The sequence below is a fragment of the Diadema antillarum genome, unplaced genomic scaffold (genome assembly GCF_040938485.1).
Source record: "Diadema antillarum isolate AM-2024a unplaced genomic scaffold, OU_Dant_1.0 seq00000620_RagTag, whole genome shotgun sequence".
NCBI classification, from domain to species: domain Eukaryota; kingdom Metazoa; phylum Echinodermata; class Echinoidea; order Diadematoida; family Diadematidae; genus Diadema; species Diadema antillarum.
This window is the reverse complement of record NW_027271543.1, coordinates 1542205-1557486: the sequence shown is the minus strand read 5'-3', so window position 1 is coordinate 1557486 and position 15282 is coordinate 1542205. Positions and strand designations below refer to the sequence as shown.

Genomic DNA, 15282 nt, shown 5'->3' with positions numbered 1-15282 from the left:
TCATCCCTAACACTTTATACATTACTAGATGAAATTGCTTTGTTCAAAGTTTTGACAGTGACAATCAAAAAATAAGAACAAAACAATAAACAATATGGGGTCAAAGACATATATGTACAGTGGACTCCCATTAAAACAAAATCCTCCGGATGGCTGTTTTCTTTCGATATATCAAAATTTTGTTGTAACCGAATAAAATAACAATAACAAACATAGAGTGGATAATGTTGAGGCTTGAATTTTGATTTCGTTGTAATCAGAATGTTGTTATAATCATGTTCGTAACGGGAATGCACTGTAATAAGACATGCATTGAATACCTCACTGTCTGCGAGCTGATTGGCTCTAATGAAGTCTTTGGTCAGCAGGTAGCAGTCTGGATGGCTGGACTGCAGCAGAGACTTGACCGTGGTGAAAGGCACCTGTCTGATCAGTGAATCATATGGTTTGCCCAGCACCTACACAGAGAGAGAGAGAGAGATACATATAGAACAGAACCAACTAAAGTTAATACCACTCTGACCATGATACTATGTGTATTGCAAGCTGTACCTATGTAGAGTGTTATTGCTGTACTTGTTGTTTGAGTTATTATCTCACTGCAAAAATTAAATTTCTAAGTTACTTACTAACCAAGGAAGACTTAATCTGATTATATCAAGGCCAACATGAAAATATGCAAACTGTCCTGCACTGATTCATTAAACATAGTAGCATGGAGAGCGGGTGTTAGACATTTTGGCTACCTGCTGCCTACCCCAAAAAAACTTGAACACTCGCAGCAGTTGATAACTAAAATTAGAATCAAGCAAGCATAAAGAATCTAAATCTGAATCAGAATTTTGAGATGCTCTCATCCACCTGTGAGATTCTGTAGATGTTGGTGATGCGGTCACAGCAGGATCTTGCTGCCAGGGTGTGGTCAGCAAGAGCCTCCATGGTAGCCAGTCTCTCATCTGGCCCTGGGGCACTCAGCTCCTGGTTAATGCCCAGACTCGCAACTGTGGGTGAGACAGCACAACACAATATAAAGAACTAGTTTGTTACAGGGGTCCTTGCTCTCTATGATTCAGTTTTTCCCCTTTTTAAGTGGGAGAGCAAAGCAAAACAAAAACACTAGCAAATAAAATGCTTGTTACATCGAATTTCAGTGTACTCGAGCAGTGTTCCCAATAAAAAAAAAAAGTTTCCAGTTATTGGGCGAGTGTGGGAGCACAGCCTTTCATGCTGGGTCCATTCAGTCGACAGTGATGAAGATATCAAAGTCCTGATTTTTAAGAAAAAGTTGATGATGATCACAAAGATGATAATGATGTCAATGATGATGAATGCTGTTAAGATAAATAAACTTCAATACAGCTACCATCAGGTAAGGCTTCCCAAACGGAGGACGTTGTTAAAACATGGCAGATGGCCCATTCTTACCACTAGGGGTTCTCTTGAGTCCCTTCCGGCGTCCACCGTACACTCCCGTTGGTGGGCCTAAGAGGGCCAAATTGCTGGGCCTCCGGGCCAACTTGGGCTGGCTGGTCCTTCTCTTGACCAGTGGCTGCAGGCTGGGGTCAATCCCCTCTGGTGTGACCGTACCCTGCATCAGCTGCAGACAGGTCAGGGCTATCAAGAGGTCACGGTATGTGTGGCCAAACTGTGTGGCCAATCGGTGAGCCTGAGCAAGGCAGCACTGCTGCAGCAGGCTGTCAATCATCCCATTGAGGGCACTCTCCTCCTAGTAAGTATTGTGAGGGACGGACAGAACACGAGTTTTCAGGATGATTAATGGCATATAGCATATGCATACTGTAAAAGCGGAAGTTTTCGCCGAGTGTCAATTTTTAACACATTTTACACGACAAGAAACAAGTGCGAAAACAAAAGGATGCAAATATTTTTGCTTGTTATATCTACCACTATGATTCTTGTGGAATTAAAAACATGCAAAATTCATCTTACTCGGCAGTGCGTGAAAAAGTACTCGCGTGGAAATATCCACTTTTACACTGAATGGAATAATGGGTTTAAAAAAAATGCACAGTAACTATACTCTTTTCAAATATGTAAATAATAAAACATGCTCAATCTATTCTACAATAAATATTCCCTAATTTTGCTTTTCATTGTTTTGAAAGACAAACAATGAATGAATGCTACTGAAACAGATCAAAATAATCTGCCTCCATGAAAACAGACCAACTGATTGATTTGATTGATTAAAGTCCTCCTGTGTATCCAAGGTGCATCTGTGATATGATTGCTGGTAGGTTTTTACCTCTTGGGTCTGGAGGCTACAGGTGGCCTGGGTCTCTGGGGGCAGAGATTCAACACTGTAGAGGAGCTCTGTTGCACCCCTTGACTTGGGTATCCAGTCTGAAGCACCGCTGTGTCCACCAGACAGATCCAGGCTGGTGCACCTTTCGCCTTGCTGTCTGGCCTATTCACATATTCAAAGAGAAGAGACCATGGTGTAACAATCACATCTGACTTGCAAAGATGCTACAAATAATCTGGAGGTATCTTAAGACCATATTTCATTATTCTGTTCTCCTTTTTAATTTCATGGACAATTCCATGTACAGGCAATTTTAGTGTGGCCCATTCAAGTTAATAACAAAATAATAACTACATAAATGTAAACACAGAGTTCACTACTCTGGTACATATTTCTGTAACAGTGGAAATTTTCGTGCCTTTCACGCAACCCAAAACTAGCGCAAAAATAAAAGCATGTGAATATTTTTGTTTGCCATATGTTCCAGTAGTTGATGTCTTGATTAAGTGGAATTAAAAACACACAAAACTCATCTTACCCGGCCAAGTGCGAAAAATTAGTCATGCGAAAATATCCACTTTTACAGTTTCAGTACTGGTTACATCTATTTGCATGAAAAACAATAATAAAAGCAAACATGTACTCAATGAAATTTAAGTCCATATTAGACAAATTCCATTATTCACAACCATTTTAATGTCAGCAAATCAACAGACAAAGATGACCTGATGGTATTTTCATGAAGCTGCTACTGTCATAAGCTTGAGAAAACACTTATTTCTCCTCATATGTTTTGGACACAAAACATCAAATTTTCCTGTTTACCTCAAGGACACTTTTTTGACATTCAATTACAAAAGAATGACATGTTCTTACAAATGTCAGAAAATTGAGAATGTAAAAAATCTTAGATGAACATGGATTTAGTACAGAGCTGCTAAACTCTGCAGATCATAAAATATATTGATGGCACAGAAAAAAGGAATAACAGAATTGAATGGCAAATATCATGTTTTGGTGTATAACTGTTAAATTGCACATAATAGCCATGCAAGACCAAATTTTCAATAAACACAACATACTTTTTACTTCTAAAACATATTTTCTTAGTTTATACAAGAACTAGACATATCGCTACGGCTACTGATATGCCTCCGCCATAATGCATGGTTCTCCTAATAGGTCTATAGTACAATGTCTTGACAATGTGTGACGACAGTTTCACACAATTGGCAAAATATTAAAAGGACAGGTTTGACACAAATGTGCTGAATGTTCACTTTCCTAGAACTAGGTTCAATTGGATGAATGATTAAAATGTCAGAGTGCAGGTATTTGGGGAACTGATGATTTTTACTTGACTTTTGACCCTTTTATAAGTTTATGCATTGAGTAATTTTCAAGGTATTGAGGAAAAGTATAATTTCAGTATCACATGGGAAAATAGCATTATCTAAACCTGGCCTTTGACCTTTGACCTCACAGTTCCAAAGAGAATCACTGTTAGGTTGAACATGCATAAATATGTAAGTTTCATGATGATACCTGGAGTTACTTTCGAGATATGGAGGAAAAAGTGCAATTTAGCACTTTCACTTGACCTTTGACCTTTTGACCTTTGACCTTTTGGCAAGAAACTTCCCTAAAAATATATATTGGGTAATACATGCCATACATCAAGTTGAAAAAAAAACAAAAACCTTCAGGCATATTGCATTCTAAGGAAAGTAGTGATATTTTGAGGAGTTGACCTTGACCTTTGACCCCTGACCTTTGACCCACGACCCCAACTTCCCTAGATAATCACTGCCCATCAGTACAAGCATATATACTAAGTTCCATGAAGATACCTTGAACCATTTGCGAGATATGGAGAAAAACATGAAATTTCAATTTTTTTTTCACAAAATAACCTGTGACCTTTGACCTTTGACCCTGTGACCCTAAAATCCACACAAAGTATTATCCCCCAAGGATATACCCTCATACCAAGTTTGATGTAAAACCAGTACACGGTTCTTGAGATATCGACAAAAACAAAACGGGACGGACGGACGGACGGACGGACGACCCGAAAACATAATGCCTCCGGCCACTTCGTTGCGGAGGCATAAAAAAAAAATCAAATATCATAAAAACATACTAGTTGGCCACTGTTATGACATCAAAAAAAAATGTACAATATATTCATGTAACATCAACACTGTACTGGAATTCATTCTCGAAAGGACAGAACATGAAGACCAAGTGGACTGAATGATGTCTTCCCAGCAATTACCTTGTCCACCTCAGCATGCAGCCTCCACTGCCACACCTCCTGTTCCACTGACTGCTTCATATCCTGGCTAGCACCAGACTTGTGGTGAGATAACCAATGGTGTGCAAGGCCCAGGAGAAACGCCTTCTCCCTGGCTGGTTTCTCTCCCGTCAGCTTGGTTTCACAGACTTGGGTCTGTTTGGAGGAGATTGGGTAAAGAGACATTTTAAATAGGAGTATACACACACACACACATTTATATAGAGCTATATACGGGCAGAAAGATGTAACAATGAATTTATAGATGAAGCAAGACAGGCATGAATACCATACTTTAATACATGTAGGTAAATATATTTACATGAGTAGATAAACAGACCACAGACAGATATTATGGATAGATGGACTGATAGATAGATAGAACGATATATATATATATATATATATATACATACATACATACATACATACATACATACTGTACATACATACATAGACAGACTGACAGGTAGGTAAGCAAATTGATAAAATACATAAATGAAAGAAACAAATAAATAGAAGGTTATAGGTGTATGTAGAGAGAGAGAGATTGACAGAGAAACAAGAGATGATAAAAAGATAGACAGACATATATCAAAGATATTTACTTGATTGAGATACCATTTATAGTGTAATTCATAGACAATACCGTATGTCATTATTTTATCATTCCCTTCAAGAGAATTGTCATACAGCTTAGTCAAGAGCAAGGAAAGAAAAGCACTGCATTCTCTTGAAAGTTTGATTGACATTGACAGAACATTGTTTATTGCATGTTGAAATCATGCATTTCCATGTCCAAAACCATATGTAGGGGGCCAGTATTAAAAGAACATTAAAAAAAGCTGCATATTTGTGTATCACTTTGGTTTGCTTTGGACTGCATTATCTGAATTGCATCCATTGCAATAGTCTCTTCTTACAAATCAAAGCTCAGGTTCTGTTCGAAAAAGCTTTGCAGAGGGCAGTGTAATCTTGTAGCCTAGATGTCCAACGCACCTTGTAGAATTCTGCAGCGGTCTGCGGGTCCAACTTGACCTTCATCAATGTCTCGTTGCTCTTGATCCAAAAAGCGATTCTGCCCGCATCAGTGGATCCCGCCTCAGAGCTCATAAACTGGGAGAGATCGCTCAAAACCTGCACAGAATTCATTGGGAGAACAATGCACAGTATAACATATCATTAAATTTAGATTTACAATTACATTCTAAGTGACATGTTTCATACTTGAGGCAAATCTATTACCATAACCTGTGCGCTGAACTAAACATAAGCATGAAGCACATTTAGTGGAGCGCTTGTTCAGCATGCAAATGATGCAAGCACTGTCATATTTTCTAAACCCTTACTGTGCTTTGGGCATCTCTTGGCAGGCATGCTGCAGTGCTATGTTTGCTGATTAGCACTGATGTCTACAAACTTAACTGTCTAACTGAACAGAGATTACCTAATCTTCCTAATCCCTATTGTGTCACTTTGGCCTTCCTGTTGGACTGAGGCACATTGCTACAAGGGAGTTAATCTGATAATCTCTTCATTGTGGTTGCTATGGAGTATCATATCCTGTTTCTCCTCCCATTCATTGCAAAGAGCAAAGCCTTATGAGAATAGCTTTTGAATAGACCCTTAACTTCATAGCCTCTTTCAGTAAAGACTTTTCCGTAGTGTGCACTCTCTTTCCATTATTTAGATAAGATAGGAAAGTCGATTTATATTGAGTTATGCATCATTTTGAAGTTTTGAGTCTGCTTTTTTTTTACCATCTGCCCTTAACTAAAATTCCATGCCTGGCAATTATTTTGGTGCTTTTGTGATGCATGGTCACAAATGATCTAAAATGAAATTTACAACAATCTCTCAGCTTTCTGATCAAAATCTCGTGATTTCCTACAAGATTTAGCTCATGGAACTCACATGTTGAATGACCACACTATCCGTTGACAGGCCAGCCACCAGGGCAAACTCCCTCGCTTGGTCAAACTTCTTCAAGTCCTCCAGTTTGGCCAAGAGTGACCGGCATTCTTCCCCAAAGGCATCACCGCTTCCATTTGATGCCAACATCTTCTTCAGGTTGAGCTCAAGCCCAGTTCCTGACAGAGCCTTTTTCAAGCCATGCAGTCTGTTGTAATCTGGAACTATTAACCGTAGAGAAGACAAACACAAATGTGCATTAATGACCGACACACTGTCAGGGACGAACATGCAACTCTTCACCACATTCAACAGTTAACATTGCAGACACTAAAGAAAAAAAAACTTTGAAAATTTGGTAATTTGGCTAAAAGAATGTGAAATTTTACATTTGAGCAAAAAAAAAAAAGATAGCATATTTTATCTAATTCCTCTGTTATATAGTCCAAGTACATTTTGAAATGTGAACATTTTTATATTTATACAAAACATGTTTAACACTGATGTATTGTGCTTACTAGTAAAAACCTTCCTTCTGTGCACTTGACTGTATATAACATCATAGATGATTTTTCTAAAAACTACCTGGGCCCCATTTTATCAAAAGATAAAATCAATTTTAAATTTCCTTACCACACAGGCTGCAATACACTCAGAGTTGAAATCAACTAGGTAATCAATTTTAACTCTTCATAAAACAGGGCCCTGTACTCATCTGTTACTGCTGAACATATGAATTTGAACAAATTTTATGTACTTGGAAAGCACAATGTCACAGAAATTCTAAGGAACAGAAATTAGGCAAACAATGTTCAATGACTCTATCAAGTTTTCATCGCAATGGATCACTTTAAATCTTGAAAGATATACACACGCACGTATTAAGCCTGACAACCTCACACATTACTATAAATACATGCACACACAAAACTCAAACGGAGCAAACTCACCATCCATTCCCACAGTTCTAGAAAAGTTGGCCTCTGCCAGGATCTCCAGAAGGAAGCCGATTTCCCATTGGCTGCCGCAAGAGAGGAGTATGTTACGGGCCATGTGATTGGCTGACTCCTGGAACCACTCCAAGTGGCCAAGCCGTGGCCTATGCGTGCCTACATCTGGCTGGTTTCTCATGCTGCTGCGTCGCCGACACTATCATTATAAAGGTGAAGAGGTAACAAATCTGGATACAACAACTCATGAGGCGTGGTCAGACTGGCAAAAGATCGAGAAGTTTAGGATCGTGATCTTTAAGATCTCAAAGTTTAGCCAGTGTGACCGCAAACTTCCAGCGAAACTTCCCAAAAAACTTCTCGCGAAACTTCCCACATCAACTAGGGATTTTTCCCCCTCCCCCTCCAAATTTCTTGATCTTTTGCCAGTGTGACCGCGAGGAACTGAAACTTCGCGATCTTTGTCACACGTCCAGTCCATCACCTGCTTGCGGGTAGTGTCTCCAAAGCGCGAGGCCATTGTCATGTACAGATGTGCATTGTTACATCACAATCACGAGCCATCGGTCTGCGCGCTCTTTCTTCTTTCTTGCGCGCGCACCAATGACCCAAACTTCTTGATCCAAAGATCGAGAAGTTTGGCTGCCATTGTGACCGTACAACAAAAGATCGGGAAGACTTCCTAATCTTAAACTTCACAAACTTTTGCCAGTCTGACCGCGCCTATGTAGTTCTCTTTGGTTGTGTTCACTTTTTGCATTTGTATTCACTTCTTTGTATGTTTTCAGGTGTTTAATATGCAAAAATATGGAGGAAAACAGTGTCTATTAACTATAGAAACATGGGCATACACGAAAATAAACACAAACTGCTTTCACTGACTGAAATGCTCCTGAGCTTTTACTTGAGATTGAAGAGGGACTAAAGTCATTCAGAAATAGCAACAGTTGGAAATCAATGATTTTAACCTCAAACAGGTCTAATGAGATAGACACCTGTGTGATTTAAAAAAAAAAAATCTTTGTAGGTTTGTGATGCAAGAAAACATTCTTCTTAAAGGACAAGTTCACCTTCATAGACATGTGGGTAGAGTGAATGCAGCAATATTAGTAGAACACATCAGTGAGAGTTTGAGCAAAATCGGACAATCCGTTAAAAAGTTATGAATTTTTGAAGTTTCTGCTCAGTCACGGCTGGATGAAAAGACTACTATAGCTTGTGATGTCACATGAGTACAACGACATAAAGAAAGAATAAAGAAAATTCAACATGTTTCCATTTTTCTCGCATAACAAAAGAACACTCGACTTCTCTCTTTCAGAAGGCAGGGGGAATAATATTACCCTTAACATATGTCAGTAGCAAGTCGAAGAAATGAGCACTTTATCAAAAAAGTAAAGTTTTGTGAAATTCTCTTTTTATTTTCCTTATATAGTTGTACGCATGTGACATCATACACTGTAGTAATCTTCTCTTCTAGCAGTGACTGCGCATATACTTAAAATATTCATAACTTTTGAACGGATTGTCCAATTTTCCTCACACTTTCACTGATGTGTTCTACTGATATTGCTGCATTCTCTCAATCCTTATGTATATGAAGGTGGACTTGTCCTTTAATTAACGGCTTTAGTAAAGGAAAGAACATACTGCAAGGATCGCCTCATGGAAGAACTCCAGATCAATCTTGCACTGGTTTCTGTCACGGTGCACCAGGAAATTCTCACAGAAATCCAGAAAAGGGTTCAGGGTACCCTTCTGAAAAGATACAGCAGGTGGGATGAAATGAGACTCAACAAACAAACATCACCATGTCAATAAATCAGTTACACCATCAGCACAATCTGCATATATATGCCACCATCTGCTACTGGTATGTTTCAGACATTTACAAACAGATCAAAACATCACTTAAATTTGAGCAGAGAAGGGACCTCATCCTCTGAAATCTCATCTGTCATGTCAATTGTACCAAATGATAAATTTCAGCCCTTTTTTCTTCAGCGACTATAAGACATAGACTAATGGAAACAATTAGATGGAAGCGCAGTCAATCTCCCCACTGCCAACAGCTGTCAATCACCACATGATGTCAATGAGAGGAAACTCTTTGTGTATAGACAGCATTACAATGATATTTCCTTATAAAAACAACAAGAACTTTAATGCCAACAGCATGTAAGTGGGGCCAAAAAGCAGTAACAAATCTGAGATGTTTGTAGACGTTTTTGATATAAAAATAGAGAATCTGATATTTTTTCATGTAATCAATAAATGTACATGTGACCATCATCATTTTTTTTTGTACAATGTTTTGTCAGTATGCTGCTTACACTCTTTCTTTCTTTCTTTTTTTCTGCCAGTGAAAGGCAAATTTCTGTATTCAAACACACAATAAAAATCTTGAATCTTGAATCTTAAAATGTGAATATCTACATGTACTACTGCTATATCATACTGGTATCAGGAATAAAGATATGAAAGAGATGAGATGCACACCTTGTCAAATATGTGGAAGGCCTTGGTCAGAAGAGTGATTCTCCCCGATTCTATGGCAGTGTCTGCCAGAGACTGTAGCTCATCCAGGCTCCAGCTATGACTTTTGACAGAGGATGCTGACCCCACGACCTTTTCCACACTGGGGTCGTCAGCGAGGGCAGCATACAGCCATGAGCACAGACAGTCCAGGATGTTAGCTCCCTGAGGTTGAACAAATGGGTAATTTGGCAATATAGATGCATATAATTCAAGATGCAGAATTATATCATGCAGGGGCCGTGGAACCTTTTTTTTTTTTGGGGGGGGGGGGGGGGGAGGTCAAAGGTATAATGTAGTTCATGTGGTTGAGTCAAGGGTCAATGGTACTCCTTGCTTCACTGGGAAGGATCTCCAGACAGAACCCTTGGAAAGTTTTGGGCTTTGTAGTGATTTTGTCAGGGTTTTTTATTTTCATTTTTTAAGAGCCAAAAGTGTGTGTGTGGGGGTGGGGTGGGGGGGGGGGGGAGGGGCTGCGGCATGAAATACTACTAACAAATTACTGATATCGGTGCTGTGAACATTACTTAGATGTCAGCTACGTCTACAATGCACCACTATGAAGGCACATTCACAAAGATTTTGTAGATTCCTTTTCAACCAAATTTAAGTATCCAAAAAAAGTAAACGAGAAATCTTTATCACATATTTGAATCTTTTTGCAGTGGTAACACAGTCATACCTGGTGACAGGCAGCAATGACAGCCAGCACAGGCTGCTCCAAGAGAACAGCATGGATGAGGAAAGCTCGCCAGGGCTTGGGATGTTTGCCACACTGGAAGACAATCTCAAACAGCTCTTGGGAGAGATCACTGATCAATAGGTCTGTGACATTGAAAGCAGAAAAGCAGAAAATCTTTATCCATATAATGCAATTTTCTTTTTATTTACAGTCAAAGGCATGTTGTACTTCACTTCCTCTTTCATACTTCTTTTAAAGTGAATTTTGGTCATCTATATGGAGCCAAAAGAATTGTAATGAAATTATTGCATGATTTCAGTCCTTACTAATTCACCTTCTTGCTAATAACACAAAATCTTTAAGAAGCAAAAAACATGATCTAGAATCTGACTGTTTCATGGCTGTGTGCCACTTTTAATAGGGATGTGAAAAAGTTTGCTACTAATTGCCATAGTATGCACGATGATAATTGAGAAGTTCAAATCAGACCCTCGTTCTTTTTTAATCACCTGGTTCATCATAATACCAATCTAACGGACAATCTTCCTTTCAAAGAGCTACAGCATAAACATCTATCATTAACTGAACACTCTCTCTTCAAAAACATGGTCTTTGCATGCCCATAGTGCATAGATTTTCAGTTTAAGTGGTGAGAACTTAACAAAGGAGGCACTTTGTGACCCGACTATCCTTAAATCAGGGTCAGCACATTTACACTCACCATCCTACAATCAGGGTTCAGACATTCACACTCACCATTCCTCGATCGGGGTGAAGACATTCACTCACCATCCCTCAACCAGGGTCATGACATTCACACTCACCATTCCTCAATTGGATCAAGACATTCACACTCGCCATTCCTCAATTTGGATCAAGACATTCACACTCACCATTCCTCAACCAGGGTCATCACATTCACACTCACCATTCCTCAACCAGGGTCATGACATTCACACTCAGCATCCCTCAACCACGGTCAAGACAGTCACACTCACCATCCCTCAACCAGGGTCAAGACATTCACACTCACCATCCTTCAACCAGGGTCAAGATGTTCACACTCACCATCCTTCAACAAGGGTCAAGACATTTACAATCACCATCCTTAAATCAGGGTCAAGACATCCACACCCACCATCCTTCAACCAGGGTCAAGACGTTCACACTCACCATCCTTCAATCAGGGTCAAGACATTCACACTCACCATCCTTCAACCAGGGTCAAAACGTTCACACTCATCACCCTTCAACCAGGGTCAAGACATTTACACTCACCATCCTTCAATCAGGGTCAAGACATCCACACTCACCATCCTTCAATCAGGGTCAAGACATTCACACTCACCATCCTTCAATCAGGGTCAAGACATCCACCCTCACCATCCTTCAATCAGGGTCAAGACATTCACACTCACCATCCTTCAATCAGGGTCAAGACATCCACACTCACCATCCTTCAATCAGGGTCAAGACATTCACACTCACCATCCTTCAATCAGGGTCAAGACATTCACACTCACCACCATTCAACCAAGGTCAAAATGTTCACATTCACCATCCCTCAACCAGGGCCAATATATTCACTCTCACCTTCTGTCAACCAAGGTCAAGACATTCAAACTCACCATCCTTCAACCAGGGTCAAAACGTTCACACTCATCACCCTTCAACCAGGGTCAAGACATTTACACTCACCATCCTTCAATCAGGGTCAAGACATCCACACTCACCATCCTTCAATCAGGGTCAAGACATTCACACTCACCATCCTTCAATCAGGGTCAAGACATCCACCCTCACCATCCTTCAATCAGGGTCAAGACATTCACACTCACCATCCTTCAATCAGGGTCAAGACATCCACACTCACCATCCTTCAATCAGGGTCAAGACATTCACACTCACCATCCTTCAATCAGGGTCAAGACATTCACACTCACCACCATTCAACCAAGGTCAAAATGTTCACTTTCACCATCCCTCAACCAGGGCCAATATATTCACTCTCACCTTCTGTCCACCAAGGTCAAGACATTCAAACTCACCACCCCTCAACCAGGGTGCAGATATTAACACTCACCATCCAAGGCATCATCCTCCGTGGCAGTCTGCTCCTCCACAGATGCTGGTTTCCTCCGGTCTGGATCACCACTTGACTCATCAGCATCATCACTTGTCTCAGTTGCTGCACCTACACAGTGTAACAGGATTTGCAGCATTTATATATTTTTCCTTTTCTTGCACGTTTTCACAGTATAAGGTAGTTTGTCACAACTGTTATCTTCCACATAGATGAAAACACAGTACATTAAAACAACTTATCATAAAGACCAATGCAGATATCTCTTTCTTTATCTGTCTACACGTACCAATATTTTTATCTATCAAACTATCTACAAAGATGCAATGTAATATGTGACCTTTGGCAAACACTGGAACTCAAGGAAGCACCTGACATGTTTTGGAGGAAGCCCATCTTGGTGTAGTAGGCTGACCGGTAGTCTTTGACCGGCATCTTGGACTTGGGGCCACCTGGACCACCTGGGCTGCTCGCCGAAGCCTCTCCATCTTGAAAGGGGGCCGGACCATAAATGAGGTGAGAGAGGGCGTGGCTCAAGTGTTCCCGGATGGTGTCACTCTGGAATGACTTCACCAAATCAAGGACCTGTGGTAGAACATGGAGTTTTATCAGCAAATCAGGCAGGTAACAATGATGATGATTCACAACATTTGTATAGTGACATGTATCTGTTGTAGAAACATTGAAAGGTACAGACTCCTACACGAGAGTTAGTAATTGAATGTCTGGTGAAAATTGTGAGTCTTGAGTGAAACTTTGAAGTGCTTCAAATTGTCAGTTTCAAGGAGAAATGATGGGAAAAAGAAGCAATAGAGGAAAATGTCCAGTCTAATATCCCTTGAGAAGTGTAATGGGCATCTGGAGAGTAAGGCCAGATGAACGATGGGCCTGGGACCAGACCTGGTGCCAGAAGACTGAATTTTGAGTCTCACCTAATAGGAAATGTGTATGCAACAGCATGAAACTTTTAAAGATGAACCAATGCAGCACGGTAGAGTTTTCTCAGTCCACCACTCTGCCTTCCCGACAACTCTGGTGCACACAGTTCCATTTTTACTATGTCTTTGAGCAGAAGGGTTAATGAAGAGTGAATCTCAAAAGTCTTGATTACAGTCATTTCATTTCATTTACATACACATAGTATCACAAAATCAGTACAATACTGTAACAAAGGAAATTACTGTGAAATGAAGTACAATAAATACTTTTCTGATTACACCCAATCAAAAGACATGCCAAAGGAAGAATAGATACCTGGTGCTTGGGGTACTGATGCGTCTGAACAAAGCAGATGAAGTGGAGCCAGCTGTTAGCCCTTGTGCACTCCCGGAGGAATGCGGTTGTCATGGCAACACCATGCAGACGACAAAACATGACAGCTAGGTTCCACTCCTCAGCAGCACTCCAGCTCACCCTGAAAAAAAAAAAGAATTTCACTTCCTTTTAGTTTGGGAGTAATCATGGTATACTTTCATGAATCTTGGTATATTGATGTTTCAAGTTCACAGATCAACAATCACTAATGGAGAAGTTAATCAGAGGTGAAAATATAATGAAAATAAATATGAAGAACTTCACATTATTTGTTTTTCAGTTTCACATGTACAGAATGAATCACAGAATTTAAGATGAAATAAGGCAAAAAATACCACGAATTCCAAGAATTACATGCAGTCACACAGAGTCAGATTTGACAAATACAGATTTTGATGAATGTAAATAACAATTCAAATCCTTCGTTTTAAGGTCCAAGGTGTTTCCATGATGAAGCATGACACTACACAGAGTGTATGTCCCTTTGGTATGATTTCAAACTTGTGATGAATATATACCTGAATCCAAGAGTTGCTCAAAGCCTCAAAGCAAAACACTGATACAATCTTTTGAAGAGTTTTCCACATTAACAATGGTCAACTTCATTCACTTGAATGCATTCTACATTTAATCTTTGCTTGCATCTATGTATGCATTCTACATTTAATCTTTGCTTGCATCTATGTATGCATTCTGAGCTTAACTAAATTAAACTTTACCTCTCAACCTTGAGCTGATCCACCCTACTGGAAATGGCATCTTCCAGTTTGTGCAGCACAGACTGGGTGCATAGCTCACTGCCTTTCACACAGGACATCATCAGGTTAACTGCATGGCAGATCAAAAGTCAGGCATGCACAAAACATGGCAAAGAAATAGTTTGAATAAGCACATACCACTCTTGCTCTGCTCAACAAACTAGACTTTCACATTAATAACAGCCACATAAAGACACCTTTACAACTGTCACTAGTCATTTCTTGACAAATTCCCAATGCTATTTTCAGTGCCTGCAAAGACACTGTGTACATGAGATGGCCTCCTCTTTATTAAATGAATTATTTTGCATTCCATCCTGTCTTCCTTTTTATCCATGCATTTCATCTTGTCTCTCCGTGTTGCATTAAGCTTCTGCAATATTGCGGCTTTGATCATTCATCTGCTACTTATACACTGTAGTTTTTGTGTTAGAACTACATCTTACCCTTTTAGATGTTCTTATTGTTACAGGTTATAGTCACCAAC

At 39.8% G+C, this 15282-nt stretch overlaps 1 protein-coding gene across 1 annotated transcript in view; it reads right to left on the bottom strand.

The window, feature by feature from the left end:
* Positions 1-15282, bottom strand: part of LOC139736061 (spatacsin-like) — a 47129-nt gene that overhangs the window by 10385 nt on the left and 21462 nt on the right. The window contains exons 21-35 of the mRNA XM_071646808.1: positions 14757-14865; positions 13978-14137; positions 13095-13308; positions 12724-12834; positions 10641-10783; positions 9923-10123; positions 9074-9181; positions 7424-7622; positions 6477-6697; positions 5562-5699; positions 4545-4718; positions 2267-2428; positions 1426-1726; positions 862-1001; positions 321-458 (exon numbers count right to left, since the gene is read on the bottom strand). Coding sequence (XP_071502909.1) covers positions 321-458; positions 862-1001; positions 1426-1726; positions 2267-2428; positions 4545-4718; positions 5562-5699; positions 6477-6697; positions 7424-7622; positions 9074-9181; positions 9923-10123; positions 10641-10783; positions 12724-12834; positions 13095-13308; positions 13978-14137; positions 14757-14865 — 2519 coding nt within the window. The remainder of the gene's footprint in view (positions 1-320; positions 459-861; positions 1002-1425; positions 1727-2266; positions 2429-4544; positions 4719-5561; positions 5700-6476; positions 6698-7423; positions 7623-9073; positions 9182-9922; positions 10124-10640; positions 10784-12723; positions 12835-13094; positions 13309-13977; positions 14138-14756; positions 14866-15282) is intronic.